The sequence below is a fragment of the Petromyzon marinus genome, chromosome 63 (genome assembly GCF_048934315.1).
Source record: "Petromyzon marinus isolate PM22_M1 ecotype Great Lakes invasive population chromosome 63, UKy_Petmar_22M1.pri1.0, whole genome shotgun sequence".
In the NCBI taxonomy this organism is placed as follows: Eukaryota; Metazoa; Chordata; class Hyperoartia; order Petromyzontiformes; family Petromyzontidae; genus Petromyzon; species Petromyzon marinus.
This window is the reverse complement of record NC_133729.1, coordinates 7,533,564-7,559,641: the sequence shown is the minus strand read 5'-3', so window position 1 is coordinate 7,559,641 and position 26,078 is coordinate 7,533,564. Positions and strand designations below refer to the sequence as shown.

At 55.1% G+C, this 26,078-nt stretch overlaps 2 protein-coding genes across 3 annotated transcripts; one reads left to right on the top strand and one right to left on the bottom strand.

Annotated features, from left to right (window-relative positions):
* Positions 1 to 1,911: 1,911 nt before the first annotated feature.
* Positions 1,912 to 7,875, top strand: GINS2 (GINS complex subunit 2). Of its 2 annotated transcripts, XM_032980246.2 has the most exons (5): positions 1,918 to 2,230; positions 4,976 to 5,090; positions 5,473 to 5,572; positions 6,511 to 6,637; positions 6,881 to 7,875. In XM_032980246.2, the coding sequence occupies exons 1-5, from the start codon at positions 2,129 to 2,131 to the stop codon at positions 7,007 to 7,009; spliced, it is 573 nt and encodes a 190-aa protein (XP_032836137.1). In that variant the 5' UTR covers positions 1,918 to 2,128; the 3' UTR covers positions 7,010 to 7,875. The 2 variants fall into 2 exon arrangements, with proteins under 2 accessions (XP_032836136.2, XP_032836137.1); XM_032980245.2 differs by having other exon boundaries at positions 1,912 to 2,230; positions 6,511 to 7,875.
* Positions 5,945 to 24,402, bottom strand: CTU2 (cytosolic thiouridylase subunit 2). The gene is made up of 16 exons (XM_032980247.2): positions 24,101 to 24,402; positions 22,704 to 22,782; positions 20,616 to 20,690; positions 20,045 to 20,123; positions 19,753 to 19,812; positions 19,000 to 19,060; positions 17,843 to 17,952; positions 16,241 to 16,794; positions 14,945 to 15,080; positions 13,160 to 13,291; positions 12,897 to 12,988; positions 12,040 to 12,125; positions 10,937 to 11,090; positions 10,394 to 10,448; positions 9,852 to 9,910; positions 5,945 to 8,754 (listed from the first exon to the last, which is right to left on the bottom strand). Exons 2-16 carry the CDS (start codon positions 22,760 to 22,762, stop codon positions 8,676 to 8,678), a joined length of 1,791 nt encoding a protein of 596 aa, XP_032836138.2. The 5' UTR covers positions 22,763 to 22,782; positions 24,101 to 24,402; the 3' UTR covers positions 5,945 to 8,675.
* Positions 24,403 to 26,078: the final 1,676 nt, after the last annotated feature.

Here is a 26,078-nt window from a genome sequence, read left to right as displayed (position 1 = left end):
GTACCGTGCTGGCCTCACGCTGGCTGGGCTCAGATGTGCCAGTGGAAAACCACCCGTACCGTGCTGGCCTCACGCTGGCTCGGCTCAGATGTGCCAGTGGAAAAACCACCCGCACCGTGCTGGCCTCACGCTGGCTCGGCTCAGATGTGCCAGTGGAAAAACCACCCGCACCGTGCTGGCCTCACGCTGGCTCGGCTCAGATGTGCCAGTTGAAAACCACCTGACGTGCGTCGTGTACCAATCGGCGTTCACCGCGAGACCAGCTCACGGCCACAAGAGGCAGCTACGCTCGCAACAACGCTGCGTTCAATCGACCGCTGAATCCATCACTCGCAAATATTGGAGAGGGGAGTGATGTCGCCAACTGGACACGAACTCCTTGTTGTGTTTAGTAGTTTGTTGTCCTTCTCCCGCACCTCCGATCAGCGCGGTTGGCTACGTACGGTGCGAAGGAAGTTCAATAAACGCACAGCATACATACATTGCAGTTCAGGGACTCCTTTATTTACAAACGAGTTAGGTTTGTAAATCGATTTGTTTGTAAGTCCAACTTTACTCCTGCAGATTAAAAACATGTTGTACGGCGTGTACACTAAACACGATGGAATGGCTTTAAAAGTTGTATAATCTACTGCAGATGTAGATGCCACTGGTGTCCTCAGGTTCTGTAGATGTAGAGGCCACTGGTTATTCACGTTATGCAGATGTAGATGTCACTGGTTCTTCACGTTCTGCAGATGTAGATGACACTGGTTCTTCACGTTCTGTAGATGTAGATGCCACTGGTTCTTCACGTTCTGCAGATGTAGATGCCACCACCACCATCTATTTCGCGGCGGTTGAACTTACGACTCTCGGTCGGAACAGGCAACTGGACATACGACGGACAGGGTCTGTTCGTACCTCTGAAAGTTCGTAAGTCGAATGTTCGTAAGTAGTGTAAGAGCCCCTGTATCGTAAGCGTGGCCTAATACCTTGCGAACGCACCGCCTCAAGCGATGACGAATCACCCGTTGACTTCGACGATTCGCCGTCTCGCGGCTAAACAATAAAATAAACCATTCAGACGACCGCCACTGACTCCGCGTCCCTTTGTGAACCTTCAACCCCGCCAGCCGACGGCACTACCCCTGCAGGCCGGGCGAAGCGTCGCGACATGTGGCACCGCACGTTGCACGTGGTCATCAGCATCGGCAGCCATGGTCGTCTATTCACCGCTGGATGAAGGCCTCCCCAGCTGTCATCCTCATCAGCAGCCATGGTCTGTCCACTGCTGGATGAAGGCCTCCACACTGGGCTAGGTCTGGTCGTAGCTGGGTGGGTCGGGGCAGGGTGTAGTAGCAGGGGCAGTGATAGGGGGCAGGGTGTAGTAGCAGGGGCAGTGATAGGGGGCAGGGTGTAGTAGCAGGGGCAGTGATAGGGGTAGTGATGGGGGTTGAACTCAACCCGGTGCTACCATCTGCCCATTGTGCTTTCCCGCGCTCTTTTAAACAGCTGTTGGATCAAACCATTACCGAACAACTTGTTTGTACCGTATATTAAACTTATTTCGCAACCCTTACGTAGATAAATGTGCTAATTGGAGACGTCATGAAGGATTATGAGCGCCTTTTTTTTCTACGCGCGTAATTTAAATCGCGGAAATTCTATTTTTCGTAAATTGTATTGGCTAAAAACAGGCCGCTTTGAAAGGCTTAATTCAAAAAAATGTTTCCATCCATTCATAAAAAACACCCAACACCCCTTGCTGGTGATGCTCAAGTGGTAGCGTCCAATTGAATGGGCGAGGCTAGAGCTGGCTTGGCCTCGCCCAGCCTTGAGGGGCTGGACCAATAGGGGAGCAGCTTCTCCCCCCACCTCCCCCATCTTTTGAGGCAATCGATTCCAAATTAAATCGACAATCCAGATTTCAATCGCCAAACCTCCCTCGTTAGCAGCTACGCTCGTGCTGAAATCGATTCCATTCGTGTTATTGCAGAATCGATTCAGCGTGTCATCGGGACCCTCGCGTGGGGTGGTGATATTGCGCGGGAACTTGAAGCGTGAGGGAGATAAATGCGTACTACGGTAGCTGTACATAAAAAAAAGATATATTAGTTTAAAATTGTTTTAATTTATTAAAGTCGCGATGGCCGAGTCTATGGACCCAGCGGAGGTGGAATTTCTGGCGGAGGAGGAGACGGTCACGATCATTCCCAACTTCTCCCTGGACAAAGTTTACCTCATCGGGGTGAGCCGGTCTCGCTCGTTTGCGGGCGGGCGGGGTCGTCGTAAGCGCGCCTAGGAATCGTCCGACGCGGCGGCCCCGGCTTAGGAAAGCCGTAAGGCTTCGCGGCCTGAGCCGGGCCCCCCGTGTACAGCGTTCACTGCTGGATGTCGAGACGATCCCTCCCCTCACTCCCTCCCCCGCCGCGGGGGGGAGTTATTTTGACCATACTTCACCACGCTTGTTCCTGTGCAGAAGCCCTAGCAGCGTGCAGTTTGTGCGGTTTAACACGCAGTCGGCTTTCGCGACCAATGCTGTTCATAATAATGGGTCTTGTGTTTTGGGTTCGGTCGCGTTAAGTATACAATGTGTCGTAACCATCCAGCACTCCACACAGACAGTGAGCCCATAATAGAGGTTTGTTTGGGTTAGATCGCGTATAAATATATACATGTTGTGTCGTTAAAGCCGCCACCACCCGACACAGCCAACTAGTAAGGGGTTGTCACGTAAACAGAACGTGGACAATTCGTCACTAGTACAGCAGTAGTGTATAGTGTAGTGTATAGTGTAGTATACTAGTACAGCACTAGTGTATAGTATAGTGTAGTATACTAGTACAGCACTAGTGTATAGTGTAGTGTACAGTAGTGTAGTGTATAGTAGTGTATAGTGTAATATACTAGTACAGCCCTAGTGTGTAGTGTAGTATACTAGTACAGCACTAGTGTGTAGTGGATAGTGTAGTATACTAGTACAGCACTCCGGTGTGTAGTGTATAGTGTAGTATACTAGTACAGCACTAGTGTGTAGTGTATAGTGTAGTATACTAGTACAGCACTAGTGTATAGTGTAGTATACTAGTACAGCACTAGTGTGTAGTGTATAGTGTAGTATACTAGTACAGCACTCCGGTGTGTAGTGTATAGTGTAGTGTATAGTGTAATATACTAGTACAGCACTAGTGTGTAGTATATAGTGTAGTATACTAGTACAGCACTCCGGTGTGTTGGAGAGCCAAGCCACAACATTTACAATCCAAGTACGACGTTTCGCCAGTAGTTACAACTAGCTTCATCAGGCGACAGCCAGATTCTAGTAACGATTTTACTCGTTCTGTTTACGTGACAACCCTTACTAATTAGCTGTGTCGGGTGGTGGCGGGTTTAACGACACATACATTTACGCGATCAAACCCAAGACACCTGCGTCATGGATATTAGTCGCGAAATCCTACTACGTGCTCAACTAAACGCAACAAGAGGCGGTTATAAATACATTATTTCTCAATCTAGACGATTCAAAGGGTTACCGAGCACGGACTCAAAACGCCAAGCGGGCAGCAACAAATAGAAAGGGCAGCGCATGATTCGGGAGTAAGGTGCGGTGCCCTCTGCCTTAGATTGTTAAATTATTTGGCCGCTATAAATGTCCACCGATGATAAACCACTTCGTTGGGCGCTATCCCTTGTGACCAGGTCGCTTCTGAAAGAGAAGCTAATAGCTCAGTGGGCCTTACCTGGTAAAATAAAAAATATATTTTAGTTTTGGTATGGGTATCTGTGGGTCTTAATGAGTATGGGTCTCTGGATCTATGCGTCTCTGGGTCTCTAATGAGTATGGGTCTCCATGAGTATGGGTCTCTGTGTGTCTATACCTCTCTGTGGGTCTATGCGTCTCTGTTAGTCTGAGTATGGGTCTCTGTGGGTCTATGCGTCTCTGGGTCTCTAATGAGTATGGGTCTCCATGAGTATGGGTCTCTGTGGGTCTGTACCTCTCTGTGGGTCTCTATGAGTATGGGTCTCTGTGGGTCTCAATGAGTATGGGTCTCTGTGTCTCTGAGTGTGAGTATTGTTCGATGCATCTCTGGCTATGAGTATGGGTCTCTGTGGGTCTGAGTCTCTACGAGTCTGCAGAAACACGGGTTTAGAGTATTTGGCTACTGCTTAAGTTTCCACGTGATGATAATCCATTTCGTTGAGCTATCATTCGTGGCCAGGTCGCTTCTGAAACATAAGCTAATAGCTCAGTGGACTTTATCTGATAAAATCTATCTTAGTTTATTTGTATATAGTTTCAGTGATTTGTTTACCTTACCTATACTTTGCACTCGATTCGTGTTTGTATCGTTTGTTGTAACGTTCTGATCTGCCCCTACTGGATATATAAATATTCTGATTCTATCCACCAGGTAGTCGCACCATAGTCTATAGCACCTGTTCCGTTCACGGGGCTCGTCTACCTTAGCACAAGCCGGGCTCTCTGTGGGTCTGAGTCTGCTTAGCTTCCGAGATTTGGGGCACATTACGGGTGAATGTCAGCGATTCATTTGACTCTATGAACCCTGTGCGAGTCTATGGGTTATGTTTAATCCACTGTTAGATGTCTCTGATGCGAGTCTATGAATCCCTATGCCAGTCTATGGGTTCTATGGCTCCTATGTAATCCCATGTTAAGTCTATGGCGCCTGTGTGAATCTATGAAGCCCTATGCCATTCTATGTGTTCTGTTTATTCCTATGTTTTCTATGGCTCCAGTGCGAGTCAACGAACCTCTATGCCAGTCTATGGGTTAAATGGCTCCCTTTTTAATCCCATGTTAAGTATATGGCTCCTATGCGACTCTATGAAGCCCTATTCAAGTCTATGGGTTATATGGCTCCTATGTAATCCATGTTAAGTCTACGGCTCCCATTCAAGTCTGTGGGCCCGATGCCAGTCTATTATCTCGTCTTTGCAATGGCAATGTGTGTTCACTTTGAATCGCCAGGGCGACCTGGGACCCTTCGACCCGGGGCTGCCCGTGCGGGTGCCCCTCTGGCTGGCCATCAACCTCAAGCAGCGGCAGAAGTGCAGGATCCAAGCCCCGGAGTGGATGAGTGTAGGTATGGAGCGCGGGCGGGAGGAGCCGACACGAGGTCTTTCGAGTTTCGTCTCGTCTGTGGGTCCCATGTAATGTCATCTTCGTCCATGGCTACTATTTTGAGTCCATGAATCTTACTAGTCTGTGGGTCCTATGTTTGTCTATAGGTACTATTCGAGTATGTGGGTCTTATGTAATTCCATGTTAGTCTGTGGGTACTATGTAATTCCATGTTAATCTATGCGAGTCTGTGGGTTACTGTTCGAGTCTATGGTCTTAGGAGTCCTATGTTAATCTGTGTGGGATGAATCCACTGATTCATCCCGTGCCTCTGCAAGCCCCACATTTCTCCATGCACTTGCCCTATGCACTCGGCATCAATTTAGTCCATGTTATTTTTGCAGACCGCCTGGAGCAGCTGCGGGAGGAGGAGCGGGCAGCCCAGACCTTCACCCCCATGCCCAGCCCCCACTACATGGAGCTCTCCAAGCTGCTGCTCAACGTGTGAGTACTTAAGCCACCGCCAGTGGTTGGGTGACAAGGCGGTGACGTGGCAGTGACGTGGTAGCGCAGTGGTTAGCGCTACGAACCCCGGCGAGCCGAGTTCAATTCGCACTCACGGACAACACCGGTGACGATTACTCCTAGGTCAACGTGGCCTCAATTGAGTACCTGGTGTGTAAAAACATGGCTAGCACTGGGGAGACAAAGGCTGCCGGGCATAGTGCTGGCCACCCACTCCCTCGTGTGCCACGGTGCGGCCTTCCTAGGTGCTACTTGATAACAGCACTTGCCCCAACAGTCTGTTACAGGCTATATGGGGGATTTGTCTTCTGCTGCGACGTCTTCTGCTATGGGGAAACAGCTCATTGGCCACCTTTTCCAAATAGTTAATTTTTTTTAATTATGCATATTTAAGACATAACAACAGTAACACCGTGACCAAGGCAAGTCCATTAAAAGAGCACGCGCTGAATAGAGGAAAGCCTCGATTAGTCCCCAGCACGTGAGTTTGCTTTGTTAAAGCAGGTGAGAAATTCTAGAGACCACGGTAGGCGTCTCAGTTCCAAGTGGTCTTGTGACTGAAGCGTAACTCTTATCCAGAGAGGGTCCTGTCAGGTTTATGCTGTAGGGTAACAAGGGGGGGGTTGACGTTGCTACTGCAGTGTGCCATCCCCAATGGAGTAATTTGCAGGTAATTTGCTTCGCATTTCGGGATGTGGTTTGGGCCTAATACCGGCTGCATTGCAGTGTGCTTGTTTTGCTGTGGGAGGAAACCCACGCAGAACAGGGGGGGGGGGGTGGAGAGAATCCACAAACATCAGAGGCCACAAGTGTTCGCACCACCCTACCCCGCAACACCGCAGCCAACAACGGCGAGGCTCACCGACCGATGACTTATTGTGTGCCCACCCCCCCCCCCCCCCCGCGCGCGTGTTCAGAGCTGCTGACGATGTCCCGCGTGCCGACGAGATCCGGGCGCTGTTGCGCGACCTGTGGGACACGCGCACGGCCAAGCTGCGTCTCTCGGCCGATGGCTTCGTGTCTCAGCAGGCGAGCCACGCGCAGGTGGGTCTCCCTCGCCAGCAGGCCGGCCTGCTGTCCATGCAGTCAGCTGTATTGTCCAGCTGTTCGTTCAGCTTGCTGTTAAACCGGCTGATTGACCAGCCAGTCTATAGGTTACATGCGGGTCTGTCTAGTGTTTTCGCAATGGCAATCTGTTGAACTTGCCGATCGATCAGCTGGTCGTTCAACTGGCTGACCGCTCCACTGGCTGATTGACCCTCCCCCACTTCTCTCAATCGCCGGCAGCTGGACAACCTCACGGTGATGGAGGTGAACGGCATCCGCCCATTTTTCCTGGGTTCCCTCAGCCTCCTGCAGAGGCTGCGTGGGAACCTTACGCCCGGAGCGACACAGGCGGAGTCTCAGGAGTCTTGAGTTTGCTCGCTCACGCGGGAGTGCGTCCCTTCGCCAAGCTCAGCGACCAATCAAAGGCACGCAGGCGGGTTCATCTGGTGCGCAGGCTGACCTCTAAGGGACCTGGGTTCGATTCCCAACTCGGCCACCTGTGTGGAGTTTGTGTGTTCTCTCTCTCTCCGTCCTGCATGGATTTCCTTTGGGGGTCTCCTCCCCATAGCTAAAACCCCATTCAATGTAAGCGGTAATGACCAAAACAACATCGGACATGTGCTGAAATATTACCTACAAATTATTCTATCGAGATCAAGACTGTTCCCCCTTATAGGCTTAACAGAATGTTGGGGGAAGTGCTGTTAGCGAGCAGCACCTATGAAGGCCGGCACGGCACACCAGGAGGTGGGTGGCCAGCACAACGCCCGGGCGCCTATGTTTCCCCAGTGGCGATGTTTACACATTGCACCAGGTACTCATTTGAGGCAGAGTCAACCTAGGGGAGGCCCAGGACCGTTTCAAATAATCGTCACTGGTGTTGGTGGCTGTGAGTGGGAATCAAACGCAGGTCGCTGGGTTTCGTAGCGCAGCGCTAACCGCTCCACCACCGCTCCCCACAATCAAGGTCAGGACCCTTCCTGAACACAAGTGTTGAGCACGAACAGCTGACTTTGGTGTGCGTTGGCGTCGGATCCACGCGTCCCGCGGTTCCCTGTACAAATTCCCCGACTGATACGGACGCTCTGGCGCGTGGGGTCGGACCGTCGCCTTGCCGACTGTGAATAGCCCCGCGTGTGCGTGTGTAGCGATAAAAACAGTGTTGGTTACTGTTATTATGTGTGCGCGTTTCCGTTCGTCTGTCAATGTATGAAATAAAAGTGATTTTGACCACATGCGTGCAAAGCTGCAAGCAGGGCCGTCAATCAGACAGGATGCGGGGAGGGGGGTGAGTGTGAGCGGGCGAGTGTGAGCGGGCGAGTGTGAGCGGGCGAGTGTGAGCGGGCGAGTGTGAGCGGGCGAGTGTGAGCGAGTGAGAGAGTGTGTATGTGTAGAGGAGCAGTAGTGCAGCGGTTAGCGCGCCACGCTACGAACCCGGCGATTCCGAGTTCGATTCCCGCTCACGGCCAACATCAGTGAAAGATTATCTGAACGGGTCCTGTGCCTCCCTGAGGTCGTCTCATCCTCAAATGAGTACCCGTTGTGATGTGTAAACATCGCCACTGGGGATGTTTACACGTCACAACAGGCAACCGGGCGTGGTTGTTGGCCACCCCCACGTGTGCCGTTCCGGCCTTCATAGATGCTCGCTAACAGCACTTGCCCCAACAGTCTGTTACAGGCGACACGGGGGAGTTGTGCGTACTCTCTCCCGCTGCTCTAAACGGGTTTTCTCCGGGCTCTCCGGTTTCCTCCCGTAGTTAAAATGAACCGCGCAACGTAACCGCTATCAGCCAAAGCATCCCAAAGCCGAACGGTTATTTGCATACTTACCCAATTGAGGTTACAAACAGCAATAAATTCACACCCCCAACCTAATGCAGTACCCTCCTCCGTGACACTCTCGCCTGGGTAACCATGCGTAACAATAATAATAAAAATAATCATCTGTGTCGATGTTTATCTGGGGCAACCCCCCCCCCCCCCCAGCCCTCATAGCTCATCATTGACATCACGAGGTTCTCTGTGTGATGGATCACAGGGTCTCGTCCTCATCAACGCCACCATCGTCGTCTTCCAACAAAAACTCCTGGATCTGTGCCTTAAGGAGACGCCTGGAAAACAGCACCCATCACCGATAACCATCACCACCGCCGCCACCATCATCGCCACCATCACCACCACAACCAACACAGACAGACGCGTACCCACAACCGCCTTCCGCTAGGCCGGTAGACGCTAGCGCCCCGTCATCGTTCTCACTACTCAGTGGCGGTGATGTCACCACGGTGATTGTGTCATGCTAGGTGCACTTTAAGGCCATGTGAAGTGTCAGAAGGCTCGCTGACGGGAGGTCACGGAACAGACCTCGGTGCCATGGGTTGACTGAGATGACTGGGTATACGCACCAGCTGTGCTCCCCACTTTGCCAATTTTTTCTGTGTTTTGGCCACCCGGCGCTCTGCTCGTTGTTGTGAGCGTCGCTCCTCTTGCCCTCCGTTTTCGCTGGAGGTGGCTAAGACAGCGAGTTGGCACAGTAGGGGGCACAGGTGGTGCACCGGCCACTCATCTCAGTCGACCCATGGCACCTGCAGGGTCTGTCCTACAACCTGCCAGCGAGCGTTCGACACTTCACATGGCCTTAACGTGCACGTGGCCTGGCACAAGCGCCGTGGTGACGTCACCGCCACTTAGTGGCCAATGGCGGTTGTTGTTGAGGGGCGGAGGCGTACTTGTTAGCGCTGCGAACCCGGCGACCCGAGTTCGGTTTCCGCTCGCGGTCAACACCGGTGACGACGATCTAAACCGGTCCTGGGCCTCCCCTAGGTCGACTCAGCCTCAAATGAGTACCTGGTGCGGTGTGTAGTAAACATCGCAACGAGGGAGACAAAGGCGGCCGGGCGTGGTGCTGGCCACCCACGCCCCCGTGTGCCGTGTCGGCCTTTACTGACAGCACTTGCCCTAACTGTGTTAAAGGCTACACGGGGGATCTTTGTCTTCGGACCAGAGGTAGCTCTGTGATATCCGCTTCCGCGGGACGTTCTCTACCACGGGGGTGGGGGAGAGAGTGCCGCTCTGCTCATCGAGGAACCCCAAACGGACTCTTGGTCCCGCGACGCCGACAGCGCCAAGCGCAAGTCTACGGTGGAGTTCGCCATCGCTGGGGCGGTGCGCGCACCGTTACCACCGCCACCACCCCCCCCCCCCTCACCTCTTCTCCCGCTGCTCCGCTTCAGCCAAAACGAACGGCGGCAGGAGCTTCGCCTCGTCCTGCTCACGCCGAGCACAGGGACAAGGACGGCGGACGGTGGGGGAAACACATTTCTTTAAAACTGCTCTTCGTGTTTAGCGTTCCTTCCACAACGCACCTCCGATTAGCACGGTGAGCTACGTACGGTGGTGCGAATGAAGTTCTACGTACGTACGTACGTGAGAAGGATGACCGGGACGCTAGCGTCTACTGGCCTAGCAGAGGGTGGTGTTGTGGGTACGCGTCTGTCTGTCTGTGGAGTCTCTGTTGCGTGTGTGTGTGTGTGTTGGTGCAGCTGTGAGTGTGGCTGTCTGCGTGTGGGTGGGGAGCGGTGGCGCAGTACCTGGTGCAGTGTGTAAACATCGCCAGTAAGGAGACAAAGGCAGCCAGGCGTGGTGCTGGCCACCCACGCCCTTCATCGGTGATGCTCGCTAACAGCACTTGCCCCAATAGTCTGTTAAAGCTACACGGGTGATCTTTGTCTCTGTGTATTCCCAACTCACCATGTCGTTCACAGTCAGCCGACACCCGTAACACAGAGCTTGTGAGAGAGACTCCCTGCAGAACACGACACAAACACATGTTACCAGTTCATTTCAAAACTCATAACGGAGGTTGCCGCGGTCAATATTAAGATTCACGATTGATGTTTGGGTTAGGCCACTCCGTAATGATTTGATTAAATTTGTGTTGTGATGACCCCTCCACCACCTGATACACAAAACTCTACTCACTCGCCACACAAAAGGGGGAGAACACACAAACTTCACTCTCTCACTCAACAGAACAGGGGGAGAACACACAAACTCCACTCGCGCTCACACTCTTGCTCTGCAGAACAGGCGGAGAGAGAACATAGAAATTCCACACGCAGAAAGGCGCCCCAGCCGGGAATCGAACCCAGGCCCCTCTTATCTCTGCGGGGCCGCAATCCACTCCACTGCGACGCCCCCCACCCCCACCCCCCCACCCCGAATGGAACGCATTCGGGGCAACGGACGAGGAGTCGAGGATTACACGGACCGTTTGAACCTCGAAATCCTTACCCGTTAACGAAATGGTCCGCTCCGCTGTCACGGCAACAAGCCCCCTGCCCGGAGCTGCACTGAGCCGCACCACCGCACGGCGGGGGGGGGTCGACGCGGTGTTTGCTCGACAGCTTCTCCGACATGAGGGCTGCTTGCAAAGCCGAAGCCGCCACTGAAATATCGAGGGAGTGGGCGGGTTCATAATGGCCGTGTCAGATACACACAGGGTGGTCGTGGTGGTCGCGGTGGTGGTCGCGGTGGTGGTCGCGGTGGTGGTCGTGGTGGTGGTCGTGGTGGTGGTCGTGGTCGTGGTGGTCGCGGTGGTGGTGGTCGCGGTGGTGGTGGTCGCGGTGGTGGTGGTCGCGGTGGTGGTGGTCGCGGTGGTGGTCGTGGTGGTGGTGGTGGTCGTGGTGGTGGTCGTGGTGGTCGTGGTGGTGGTGGTCGTCGTGGTGGTGGTGGTGGTGGTGGTCGTGGTGGTGGTGGTCGTGGTGGTGGTGGTCGTCGTGGTGGTGGTCGTGGTGGTCGTGGTCGTGGTGGTGGCACCACTGGCGCCTCGCGGTCAGAAGGGGCCTTGGTCCGACTCCCGACGCGGGTGCCTGTCTGTGTCTGCGTGTGGACTTGGTGTGTTTTCTCTCCTGCCCCTGTTCTGCATGGGTTACCTCCGGGTTTTCCGGTTTCCCCCTCCCATCGTCACGAACAAAGACAAAGATCACCCCCCCCCCCCCCTCTCCCTGTATAGCCTTCACAGACTATTGTGGCAAGTGCTTTAAAGGCCAGCACGGCTCACACACGCGGTGTAACCGCTATCGGCGCAAACCTCAAGCCCATGTTGAATTCATTCCCTCTGGGTCCTCCGGTTTTTCCCTCCACATTTAGAATAAACATCACGCGTTTTAAGAGTATTTGGCTGCTATAAATTTCCACGTGACGATGACGACGACGACGATGATGACGACGACGACGATGACGACGAGCCACTTTCGTCAAGCTGTCATTTCGTGACAGCTACAGTGGGGGCCCTTACCTGGTAAAGATACGACAATAGTTTTAGTTTAATAGTCCTGTTGCTATCGACAACTCGGCGAGGCCTTATTCCCGGGTGAAGAAGGACGGCCGTTCACCTGCGTCCGTGTCGAGGAAGGCCGAGCACAGCACGCACTTCTCCGCCGCCCGAGCCACGTCGTCCGTTCCGATCTTCTCCCCGGTTCTGCTCGGCAGTGAAACGGCAACGAGTCGGGAGTCGGAATCGGAATCTTGCATTTAGACTTGCGGGAGGGGGGATCCGATGAGTTCTGAGGCTCGTTTGTCACAGAGGCCCAGTCGGGGCACGGGGGGTCAGAACACGAGAGGAGTGCACGGGAACGACCGATCGACCGTCTGATCGTCCAACTGGCCGATTGATCAGCTTGTCGTCCAACTGGCTGATTGATCAGCTTGTCGTCCAACTGGCCGATTGATCAGCTAATTGTTCAGCTTGCCGATCGACCAGCTGATCGTACAACTCGCCGATTGATCAGCTGGTCGTCCAACTGGCCGATTGATCAGCTAATTGTTCAGCTTGCCGATCGACCAGCTGATCGTCCAACTGGCCGATTGATCAGCTTATCGTCCAACTGGCTGATCAGCTAATTGTTCAACTTGCCGATTGACCAGCTGATCGTCCAACTGGCCGATTGATCAGCTTATCGTCCAACTGGCTGATTGATCAGCTAATTGTTCAACTTGCCGATCGACCATCTGATCGTCCAACTCGCCGATTGATCAGTTTATCGTCCAACTGGCTGATTGATCAGCTAATTGTTCAACTTGCCAATTGACCAGCTGATCGTCCAACTCGCCGATTGATCAGCTGGTCGTCCAACCGGCTGACTGACCAAGTGCACGACCGCTCCACACAAACACACACTCAGTGACCCACACCGACACACACACACACACACACGTGTGGCCGTACGGCGTGTGCGTGCGTGCGTCTCGCCTGTAGATGGTGGAGACGGTTGATGGGAATTCCACCTGAAGTTCCGTCACAAACGCCTCCGTCAAACTCGTGATGCTCGCCTGATTGCCGGCCTGCAGGCCGCAGCACGCACACACAGAGGTCCCCTGTACAGCCTTGACGGGGGCAAGTGCTGCGAGCCGAGTAGCGCCTGCGAAGGCCGGCATGGCACACGAGGCGGTGGGTGGCCAGCGCACACGCACACGTGCGTACCCATGTGTGTGCGTGCGTGCGTGCGTGCGTACCCGCGTGCTGAGTGCGGGCCTCCATGCGGTGCGCACGCCGAACGCGTGGACGTACAGCGCCACCTCCTTGGCCGAGAGCTCCCGCATGGGACGCACGAACAGCACGTCGCCAAAGCGGTCGTCGCAGAAACCCTGGGGACAACGCACGGGGTTCCAGGGAGACGGCGACACGGGGGGCATGGAGACGCGTGCGTGCGTGCGTGCGTGCGTGTCACTGGGGCAGCGGTAATGGAAACATCGCCATGATGGAGACAAAGGCGGGCGGACGTGGTGCCGGCCACCCACCCCTTCGCCGTACGGGGGGAGGCGGGGGGAGGTTTTTATCGTCGTTAGCCGCCTTGCGTACACACGCGTGCGTGTGCATGTTTCACCGTTTCGATAACGCTGTGTCCCCGTGCGTACACGTGTGTTGCGTGTGTACGCGTGTGTACATGTGTGTTGCGTGTGTACGCGTGTGTTGCGTGTGTTGCGTGTGTACACGTGTCCCCGTGTGTCCCCGTGTGTTGCGTGTGTCTTCAATAGCTGTACCGGGGGAATCTCCATTTGGTACAGATATAATGGGAGGCTGATCGATGCCCGGGTGCGGTCAAGGGATGGCTCCCCATTGGTCAACCACGTTATGTATGCCGATGAATTGGTAATAGCTGCTCAGTCAGAGGAGGAGTTGGAGACGCTGCTGCTGAGACTGGAGCGTGCCACTAAGAGGTGGGGCCTTACCATCAGCCCCACCAAAACTAAGCACCTGCCTGGGTATTTTGTACCATCGGACACTCCACCCCCACAACTCCCAAACGGTGATGGGGCAGTTGTGGAGAGAGTGGAGAGTTTCCCATACCTGGGCAGTGTGCTTATGACCGGCTCCAGTTTAACAGCAGAGGTCTCACTCCGAATCAGTCGAGCAGCAATATCTTTTCATCGGTTGCGTAACGCTGTGTGGAAGCTACCTGGTCTGTCGCTCCGCACCAAGCTTCAGGTCTTCTCGGCCACGGTCATTCCCTCCCTTCTCTACGCTTGCGAAACGTGGACCCCCCTAATGGAACATCTTCGCCGGTTAGAAACATTTAGGCTAGCCTGCCTACGATCCATCCTGGGTTTAACCAGGCTGGATTGTGTGAGGAGCTCACAAATCCTTGAAAGATCTGGGCAAGGTCCCATTGGTGAGCTCCGGCAGGCAAGGCTGCGTTGGCTGGGTCATGTAGTCCGCATGCCCAGCCACCGCATGCCGAAACAGCTTTTGTTCGGCCGGATCGAGGGGGCTAAACGGGCGCGGCACGGGCTAGAGACGAGATGGAGTGATGTGGTACAGGAGGACGTGGAGCTGAGTGGACTTGCCGATGATTGGTACCAGCGGTGTCAAGATCGGCCTCTGTGGAGGAGGCTCGTGAAGGATGCTACTGGGCAGTTGGAGGCAGTCGCCCTCCAACAACAACGGAGGGCAGAGGAGCGACGTTCACAACAACGAGCGGAGCGCCAGGTGGCTAAAGCACAGCAGGTTGGCACAGTAGGGGGCACAGGTGGTGCATCAGCCAGTCATCTCAGTCAGTCGACCCGTGGCACCTGGGTCTGCCCCGTGACCTCCTGCCAGCGGGCGTTGCACACTTCACGTGGCCTCAAGGTGCACATAGCCTGGCACAAGCGTTGTGGTGACGTCACCGCCACTTAGTGGCGAATGGCGGTTGTTGTTGCGTGTGTCCCCGTGTGTTGCGTGTGTCCCCGTGTGTTGCGTGTGTCCCCGTGTGTAGCGTGTGTCCCCGTGTGTTGCGTGTGTACACGTGTGTTGTGTACCGTGTCCTGCGAGAGGCCCGCGCCGCGCCCCAGTGCGAGTCCCGCGAGGATCCTCACGGACACGCGGGTGCAGGACTCCCCCAGCATCGCCTTGGTGTAGCCACGGCGGCGGCACAGCCACAGCAACACCCGCAGACTACACACAGACACACACACGGCGAAACTCAGCAACAACCGCAGACTACACACAGACACACACACGGCGACACTCAGCAACACCCGCAGACTACACACAGACACACACACGGCGACACTCAGCAACACCCGCAGACTACACACAGACACACACGGCGGCACTCAGCAACACCCGCAGACTACACACAGACACACACGGCGAAACTCAGCAACACCCGCAGACTACAATACAGTCACACACGGCGAAACTCAGCAACACCCGCAGACTACACACAGACACACACGGCGACACTCGGCAACACCCGCAGACTACACACAGACACACACGGCGAAACTCGGCAACACCCGCAGACTACAACAGTCACACACGGCGAAACTCAGCAACACCCGCAGACTACACACAGACACACACGGCGAAACTCAGCAACACCCGCAGACTACACACAGACACACACGGCGACACTCAGCAACACCCGCAGACTACACACAGACACACACGGCGAAACTCAGCAACACCCGCAGACTACAACACAGTCACACACGGCGGCACTCGGCAACACCCGCAGACTACACACAGACACACACGGCGAAACTCAGCAACACCCGCAGACTACAACACAGTCACACACGGCGACACTCAGCAACACCCGCAGACTACACAAAGACACACAGCGACACTCAGCAACACCCGCAGACTACACACAGACACACACGGCGACACTCAGCAACACCCGCAGACTACACACAGACACACACGGCGACACTCAGCAACACCCGCAGACTACACACAGACACACACGGCGACACTCAGCAACACCCGCAGACTACACAAAGACACACACAGCGACACTCAGCAACACCCGCAGACTACACACAGACACACACGGCGGCACTCGGCAACACCCGCAGACTACACACGGACACACACGGTGACACTCAGCAACACCCGCAGACTCCACACAGACACACACGGCGACACTCAGCAACACCCGCAGACTACACACAGACACACACGGCGACACTCAGCAACACCCGCAGACTACACATGGACACACACGGCGGCACTCAGCAACACCCACAGCTTGTACACACACAGCGGATTGAAGCCAGGCTTCTCGGACACCGCCCACCACCACCGCTGCCGTCACCGCCACCGCTCACCGGAGCGAGAAGAGGAGATCCTCCCTGGCCGTGAGCGTCCTCGTCGCCCGGAACATCCCACACAGCGCCTCCGTCTCCTCCGCACTCGCCCCGACGCCCTGCCTGTCAGCACCCTGCCCAGCACCCTGCCCAGCACCCTGCTCAGCACTCTGCCCAGCACCCTGCCCAGCACCCTGCTCAACACCCTGCTCAGCACCCTGCCCAGCACCTTGCCCAGCACGCTGCCCAGCACGCTGCCCAGCACCCTGCTCAGCACCCTGCCCAGCACCTTGCCCAGCACCCTGCTCAGCACGCTGCCCAGCACCCTGCTCAACACCCTGCCCAGCACCTTGCCCAGCACCTTGCCCAGCACCCTGCCCAGCACCCTGCTCAACACCCTGCCCAGCACCTTGCCCAGCACCCTGCCCAGCACCCTGCCTGTCAGCATCCTGCTCAGCTCCCTGCCCAGCACCCTGCCCAGCACCCTGCCCAGCACCCTGCCCAGCACCCTGCCCAAATCTCTGTCTGCCACTTTCCATTGCACTGCATTCTCCATTGCTTTCCAAACGCAACGCCTGCACGCGCGGACACACAAAGACAAAGATTCGCCCCCAGTGTAGGCTTAACAGACTGCTGGGGTCAAGTGCTGTTTAGCGAGCGCTTCTGAAGGCCGTCACTGTGGCACACGAGGGGGTGGGTGGCCAACGCCACGCGCAGCCGTCTTTGTGCGTCTGCGTGCACGACAAACAAGGACACAGATCGCCCGTACGGCCTTAAAAGACTGTTGGGACCCAGTAAACCGGGTTCGATTCCCGCTCACGGCCAACGCCATTGACGATGAACCTGAGCCCGTCCTGGGTCTCCCCTAGGTCGACTCGGCCTAAAACGAGTACCCGGTGCGGTGTGTAGTAAACATCGCCACTGGGGAGACAAAAAGGGGGGTCCGGGCGCGGTTCTGGGAACCCACCCCCTCGTGTGCCGTGCCGGCCTTCATAGGTTATGCTCGTTAAAGGACTGAAACGAAACAATTTTTATTTGACCAGGTAAGGCCCCCCACTGATGTACGTAGCTCTTTTTCAGAAGCGAGCTGACTATCGCTAATGATATCTGAACGAAGTGGCTTATCGTCACGTGCAAATTTATGTTGTTTCTAAATGTGGAGGTGAAAAACCAGAGGACCTGGAGAAAAATTCACGCGACCACGGCGAGAGACACACGCAAACTCTATTATACAGCAGCGGGTGTCAGGGTGGGGGTCAACCCACAACCTCCTGCATACCAGGCGAGGTAGTTAACATCTCCTAGCCACCGTGATGGTGATGATGATGATGAGAGAGAGAGACAGAGACACGCAAACTCTATTATACAGCAGCAGGTGTCAGGGTGGAGGTCAACCCACAACCTCCTACATACCAGGCGAGGTGGTTAACATCTCCTAGCCACCGTGATGATGATGATGATGAGAGAGAGAGACACGCAAACTTCCAAATATACAACAGGCATCGTCAGGGTTGGGATCAAACCCACGACCTCCTGCATACCAGGCGAGGTGGTTAACATCTCACAGCACCTGCCCCGACAGTCTACTGAAGGCGACACGGGGGATCTCTGTCGACGCCGCACCTGCTCTAGGGGCACGATATAGTAGGGGAAGCCGCTCTGCTTGAATATCTCCTCGATCCGTGCGTTTGCCGCGACGCGCTCCTCCACAGTCTCCCCACACGCGGCTCCCTCTGCACACAAACAAAAGACAAAGTTCCCCCGCGTAGCCTTTAACAGACGGTCGGGGCAAGTGCTGTAAAGCGAGCAACGCCTATGAATGCCGGCGCTGCCGCACACGAGAGAGGCTGCACCACGCCCGGCCGCCTTTGTCTCCCCAAGTGGGGAAGTACGCACACACGTACAAATACAAAGATCCCCCGTGTAGCCTTAAAAGACTGCCGGGGCAAGTGCTGTTAGCGAGCAGCGCCTATGAAGGCCGGCACGGCACACGAGGGGGTGGGTCGCCAGCACCGCGCCCGACCGCCTTTGTCTCCCCAGTGGCGATGTTTACATACCGCCGCACATGCACATAACACCCATTAATTGGCTGCAAACACCTTAATATATAGGGGACCGTAAAGCTTAGTCAACTGTTGGCGATGGCTCACTGCCCGACTGCCTTCTACCATGTCTGTGGTTCGTCAGCGATTGTGAAGGCAACTTGCATGGACGACGCTATACACATCTCAGCATTATAACAGCCGCCATTCTCCGCTAAGTGTCAGGCTAGGTGCACCTTCAGGCCACGTGAAGTGTCGAAGGCCCGCTGGCAGGAGGTCACGGGACAGACCCAGCAGGTGCCATGGGTTGACCGACTGAGATGACCGGCAGATGCACCACCAGCAGTGTACCCCCTACTGTGCCAGGCTAGGTGCAGGAGGAGGTCTCTGGACAGACCCAGCAGGTGCCATGGGTTGACCGACTGAGATGACCGGCAGATGCACCACCAGCTGTACCCCCTACTGTGCCAACTCGCTTAATTTTAGCCCGCCGGCGCGCCGCTCGTTGTTGCGAGCGTCGCTCCTCCGCCCTCCGTTGTTGCTGGAAGGCGACTGCCTCCAACTGCCCAGCAGCAGCAGCAGCAGCGTCCTTCACGAGCCTCCTCATCCGCAGACACCGCTGGTACCGGTCATCGGCAAGTCCTCTCAGCTCCACATCCTCCCGTACCGCATCAGCTCCATCTCCTTTGCAGCCCGGTTTAACGAACGCGCGCGCTCTCACCCGCACTCATTCCGTACCGTCCACGTGCACCAGCCCAGGGATGAACTTCAGCCGCTTGTGAGACTCGCGACTCAGGCCCTGCAAGACACAGGACGGGGGCAGTCGCCAACCCGCTGGGGGCTCCGCTGGTGGGCTCGGCGAGCCTACGGACGGTCGCGCGATGCGAGCTCCCAAGTGCGGGGGGCAGAGGCGGGGCTACGCCGAGCCCTTCCAAGAACGTCAGGCGAGCGATGGAAGAACACGGACGGCACGACGCCCCGTGCGGAGCGCGTCTGCGTGGTTTGGGGGAGCGGTGGCGCAGCGGTCAGCGCTACGCAGCGCTACGAACCCCGACGACACCGAGTTCGGCTCCCGCTCACGGCCACCAGCGCCGGTGGCGATTATCCGAAGCGGCCCTGGGCCTCCCCTAGGTCGACTCGGCCTCAAATGGGTACCTGGTGTGACGTGTGAACATCGCCACTCGGGGTGACCAAGTCGGCCGGGCGTGGTGATGCTGGCCACCCACCCCCCTCGTGTACCATGCCGGCCTTCTGAGGTGCTGCTCGCTAACAGCAATGCTGTAGCTGCTGTATTGCCACAGTGATTTTGCAGGAAATTAACTCAACATCGGCGATGATGTTTGGGCCGATAGCCGTTACACTGCACGTGTGTGTGTGCGTGTGTGCGTGTGTGCGCGCCGTGTCGGCCTTCATAGCTGCTACTCGCTAACAGCACTTGCCCCAACAGTCCGCTAACGCCATACGGGCGGTGTCTGTGTGCGCGCGCCCTACCAGCTGCACTTGAGCGAGCAGAGTGCATGACGACGCTCCTCCTGAAACGGCCACCAACACCTGACGGCAGACAAAGACAAAGACGCCACACACACACACACCCGGTGTAGCCTTTAACAGACTGCTCGGGGGCAAGGGCCGATAGCGAGTGGCACGGCGAGCATCGGAGAGGGCGGTGGTGTCAGCACCACGCTCCGGCCACTTGGCAGGAACCCGGAGAGGAAACCCTTGCATACAAGGAACATTCTGAGACAACGCGCCGGCCGTACTGCGTCGCAGGGTGCGGATTCACCTTCTCCCCGGGCTCGATGACTTTGCGTTTTCCCAGGACGGCGCGGAACTTGTGCACAAAATACTCGTGGAAGCATTCCCTGCACACGCGCGGCACACGCGCGGCACACACGCGGCGCACGCGCAGACACGCATGCGACACGTGCACACACAGAGTTAGAGGGACACACAGAGACACATAGGCACACAGGCAGTACAGATGCACACACAGACAAACACAGACAGATGGCGAGACAGAGAAGATGGTTACTATATATGGTCAAGAATACACAAAGACTGCGGGGAGAGAGACACGCAAACTCCAAATATACAGAAGCCGTTGGGGGTCGGGATTGAAACCACGACCTCCTGTATGCCAGGCGAGGCAGTTAACATCTCATAGCCACCGTGGAGGAGAGGAGAGCACACGATTTACACGCAGAATAGCACCCGAGTCGGGAATCAAACCCAGGACCCTCTTTCCGTGCGGTGCGCCGCCAACTGCGCTGGCCCGCCACCCTAACGCCCCCAAACTTAGGATCAAAGCAGTCCGCCGACGGTCAGGTCACGTAGAGGTCGGGGGAGGTCGCGACCTGCAGAAGGGGTCGTTGACCCGGATCAGCATGGACGCCCTGCGCTCCTTGCACTTCATGCAGACGGTGCCCACACTGCGAGAGGGCAGGAGAGGGGGGCAGGAGAGGGGGGCAGGAGAGGGGGCAGGAGAGGGGGGCAGGGGGACAGACAGGTCATCAGCCGGGATCTATCCGCTGCTGGGATTCACCATCATCACCGTCGCCAGCTCTCGCGGGAACGCGCCGATCTCACCATCGCTCCGTCACCGCGGTGGACGTGCCAACTCTCTCGTGCGCGTTCTGTCCTTTGGCTGCCACTCCGTGATTAAGGGCGCTGGCGGTGGCTAGGAGATGTTAACTACCTCGCCTGGTGTGCAGGAGGTCGTGGGTTCGATCCCGACCCTGACGACGCCTGCTGCTGCTGTGTATTTGGAGTTTGCATTGTGTCTCTCTCCCCGTGGTCGCGTGGATTTTTCTCCGGCTCCTCCGGTTTTACCCTCCACATTTAGAATTGATGTTGTAATGGCACACGTGCCGCCGATTAGCACTGGCAGAAGTTCAACATACAGGGACTCCTCTACTGAGGAACATTTGACTTAGGAACTTTCAGAGATATGAACAAACCCTGTCCGTATGTCCAGTTGCCTGTTCAACCGTCACGCAATAGATGGTTGCAGTGGCACCTACACCTGCAGAACGTGAAGAACCAGTGGCACCTACATCTACAGAACATGTAGAACCAGTGGCATCTACATCTGCAGAACGTGAAGAACCAGTGGCATCTACATCTGCAGAACGTGAAGAACCAGTGGCATCTACATCTACAGAACGTGAAGAATCAGTGGCATCTACATGTGTAGAATGTGAAGAACCAGTGGCATCTACATGTGTAGAACGTGAAGAACCAGTGGCATCTACATCTGCAGAACATAAAGTACCAGTGGCATCTGCAGAACGTGAAGAACCATTGCCCTCTACATCTGCAGAACGTGAAGACACCAGTGGCATCTACAGGAGATGACGCAACTTTTAAAGCCATTCCCCCGTATTTAGTGTACACGGCGTACAACACGTTTAAAATCGACGGGAGTAAAGTTGAACTTGCGAACAAATCGACAGACATCTTATGCAACGACAAGGACCCCACGTATAGCAAGCTGTGTGTCGGGCTGGGGAATTTGGTACACGAGGTGGTGTGGCCAGAACAACGCCCGGCCGCCTTTGTCTCCCCAGTACTGAAGTTTATACGCTGCACCAGTTAAGTCATTTAAGGCTGAGTCGACCTAGGTAAGGCTCACGACCGGTTCTTACACAAAAACCGCCGTTGGCAACTTAGTGGCGGCTGATGGCACGGCAGCGCTTGTGCCAGGCTAGGTGCACACACAAAGACAAAGATTCCCCGTATAGCCTTAACAGACTGTTGAGGCAAGTGCTTTTATTTAGAGAGCACCTATGAAGGCCGACACGGCACACAGAAAGGTGGTGGGTGGCCAGCACCACGCCCAGCCGCCTTTGTCTCCCCAGTGGCGATGTTTTACACACCGCATCAGGTACTCATTTGAGGCCGAGTCGACCTAGGGGAGGAGGCCCAGCAGGACCGGTTCAGATAATCGTCGCTAGTGATGTCGGCCGTGAGCGGGAATCGAACCCGGGTCTCTGCCGGCTTCGTAGCGCAGCGTAGCAATAGCCACTGCACTACCGCTCCCCATTACACACAGAGACAAAGATGCCCCGTGTAGCCTTAACAGACTTTAGGGGCAAGTGCTGTTCGCGAGCACCTATGAAGGCCAGAACGGTACACGAGGGGGTGGGTGGCCAACACCACGCCCGGCCGCCTTTGTCTCCCCAGTGGCAATGTTTACACACCGCACCAGGTACTCATTTGAGGCTGAGTCGACCTAGAGAAGGCCGGGACCGGTTCAGATAATCGTCACTGGTGTTGGCCGTGAGCGAGAATCAAACCCGGGTCGCCAGGTTCATAGCGCAGCGCGCTAACCGCTACAGGCGCTACACTATCGCTCACACGGACTCACACAGACACAGACACACAGACACAGACACACAGATTCACACACACAGACAAACAGAGACACACGCGGACAGACAAACCTTGGCTTCCCAACGCGCGGCGGATCCACGTCCTTGTTATCTTCATTCGCCTGGCACATGTTCGCCTTCTTCTGGCGGTCTGTGAATGAGAACATTGGTACTGCGGGGGGAATCTGACGAGCTATAAAGCTCTTCTTGTTCCACAGACGTCCGGCTGATTACCCGGTGATCAGCGTCTCATATCGCCATGCACCCGAAAAAATAACTCATTGTTATTTTTTTTTATTTGGAGAGAATCAGAATATTTAGTGGAGGAATCCGATGAGCTATCAAGCTCTTTTGTGTTTTCACAGCCATCAGCTTCAAAAACGGCCTGGGAATAAATCGTTGTGTCTTGGATGGACAGGCAAAGACAAAGATCCCCCGTGTAGCCTCGACCGACTGCTGGGGCAAGAGCCGTATTGTCGGAATCAGTATCAGATGTATTTATACTGCAGGAGAAATCCGATGAGCTATGAAGCTCTTTACTCACAGATTGTCCAGTCGGGGCACGGGATAAGAACAACAGCAAACACAGCGACACGAGAGGAGTGTCAAGTAGAATAAAAGTCAACAAATCACCCCATACACAAACAAATACAAACACTAAGCCATCCCCCATCCTATCACGCAAATCCCACCGAGGTATTTTACTTTTGAAAAGCGACCTGGCCGGAAGTGATCGCTCAACAAAGTGGCACCACCATTTGGACATTTAAAGCGGCAAAATTATCTAAATCATTTCAACGCGTGTTTCTAAATGTGGAGGGGAAACCCGGAGCAAAAAAATCCAGGTTACCACGGGAAGAGAGACTTTAAATATACAGCAGCAGCAGGCGTCAGGGTCGGGATCGAACCCACGACCTCCTTAATACCAGGCGAGGTAGCCAACATCTCCTAGCCACCGTGATGATGATAGAGAGACGCAAACTCCAAATATACAGCAGCAGGCATCAGGGTCGGGATCGAACCCACGACGTCCTGCATACCAGGCGAGGTAGTTAACATCTAGCCACCGTGATGATGAGAGACGCAAACTCCAAATATACAGCAGCAGCAGGCGTCAGGGTCGGGATCGAACCCACGCCCTCCTTAATACCAGGCAAGGTAGCCAACATCTCAGAGCCACCGTGATGATGATGATAGAGAGACGCAAACTCAAAATATACAGCAGCAGAAGGCGTTGGGATCGAACCTCGAAACCCACGACCTCCTGCATACCAGGCGAGGTAGTTGACATCTCATAGCCACCGTGGCGCCTCAAGAGACTGCTGGGGCAAGCGCTATTGGCGAGGTCGAGGTGAAGGCCGGCACGGCGCACGCCTATGCGTAGTGGTGTGTGGGTGGTCAGCAGTAGCAGCCACGCCCGTCCGCCTTTGTCTCCCCGGTAGCGACGTTTACACGCGACCCGGACTCACCGACGGCTTTGAGTCGAACCAGGCCCGGGACAAGTTCGGCTGATCGCTCTCGATGGGCGGCCGGGGAGAGCGGGGATTTAAACTTCGGCGTTATCTTCCCTCGCCGTGCAAAAAAATATAAAATAACCGGGGCAGCTGGCTGAAACGGGGGTCACCGGCGTAACTAGTCACACATAAACTAAAGTTAGCTTTTAATAAAAGGTCCCGCGATAGCTTGACTCACCGCCACTTACACACGCACACACGCACGTGTGTTACTGTACGGGCCAGTGGCGTCACGGTTTCAGGACACCGGGGGTGACGTCATGCTATCGTTTTAATCAGCGTACATGACGTCACACATCGATTGTTCCTGTGGGTTTTTTTGTGTGGGGGGTGGGGAGGGGTCCGCCAACTACCCCCTCCCCACTCGGTCGAGATCTCACGGAATGTGTATGACGTCACGAGCCCCATACAATGGAGATAAATGACGTCAGGCGCCGTTGGCTTAAGTGGTCAAGGTGTGACGCCATCAAACACCGCTGAAACGGGCACAATGGCGTCATCCCAATAGCTTCGTACGCGTTGTATTGCGTCATATTTTACAAAGGCCTGTGTGACATACACCATGCAGATGATTGCGTGTAACAAATGAAGCAGATAAGGACGCCTCCTTCCTTTCCGTCTTTGTCTCTCGACAAAAAACTATTTTTTTCTTCTATTTAGACAAAATCAGAATATTTATAGTGGAGAAATCCGATGATCTATGAAGCTCTTTTTTTTGTTCACTGCCATCAGCTCAAAGAGTAAATAATTGTCTTGGATGGACAGACAAATATCCCCCGTATAGCCTTGAGTAGCCCTTGACAGCCTCTTGAGGCAAGTGCTGTTAGCGAGCACCTATGAAGGCCGGCATGGCCAACAACCACGCCCGGCCGCCTTTGTCTCCCCAGTGGCGATGTTTTACACACCGCACCAGGTACTCATTTGAGGCCGAGTCGACCTAGGGGAGGCCCAGGACCGGTATCAGATAACCGTCACCGGTTTTGTTGGCCGTGAGCGGGAATCGAACTCGCGTCGACTTGCCGGTTTCGTAGCGCGGCGTGGCTAAGGGACCGTCCATATATGACGTCACGCGATTTAGGACCATTTTTGCCCCCCCTCAAAAATGACGTCACAAAGCTCTGCCCCCTCCCCCCCAAAAACCATATTTCCATTTTGAAAATAAAACATGCTTAAAATCGCTTTAAACTATTGTCATTGTAGCGCGTATTTAATGTGGCGCTGCACTCTGATGTTGTAGAACACATTTATATAAAAAAAAAAGTATATTTAATAAAATAGAACGTGTTGCCTATATTTATTTAGAAAGTTGCGCATTTTGACGTGACGTCACATTTCTCAAACACCCCCCCCCCACCCTCGTCACACATCGTCACAAATGTCTGACCCCGCCCCCCCCCAAGGTGCGTGACGTCATTTTATGGACAGACCCTAACGGCGACACCACCGCTCCAGCAACCCGCACTGCTGGACAGTCGGTGGCCTTTCTGACGATTCCTGTTCACGTGCCTAAGGGGACGTCCATAAATGACGTCACGCACCTAGGGGTGGGGGTTAAGACATTTGTGGCGTTCTACTTAATTAAATAAGACTTATTAATAAATGTGTTTCTACCTACAACATCAGAGTGCAGCGCCACATTAAATACGCACTACGATGGCAATAGTTTAAAGCGATTTGAAGCATGTTTGTTTTTTTGGGGGGGGAGGGGAAGGGACAGAGCTTTGTGACGTCATATTTGAGGGGGGGGGGTCTGACATTTTGTGACGCCGTGTGACGATGGGGGGGGGGTCAAAAATCGCGTGACGTCATTTAACGACGGCGCCTAAGCATGCCCAGAGGGGAATGCCTGGGCAAGCCCAGTGGGGGGCATTCCTGGGCACTCCGAGTGGGGGGCATTCCTGGGCACTCCGAGTGGGGGGCATTCCTGGGCAGG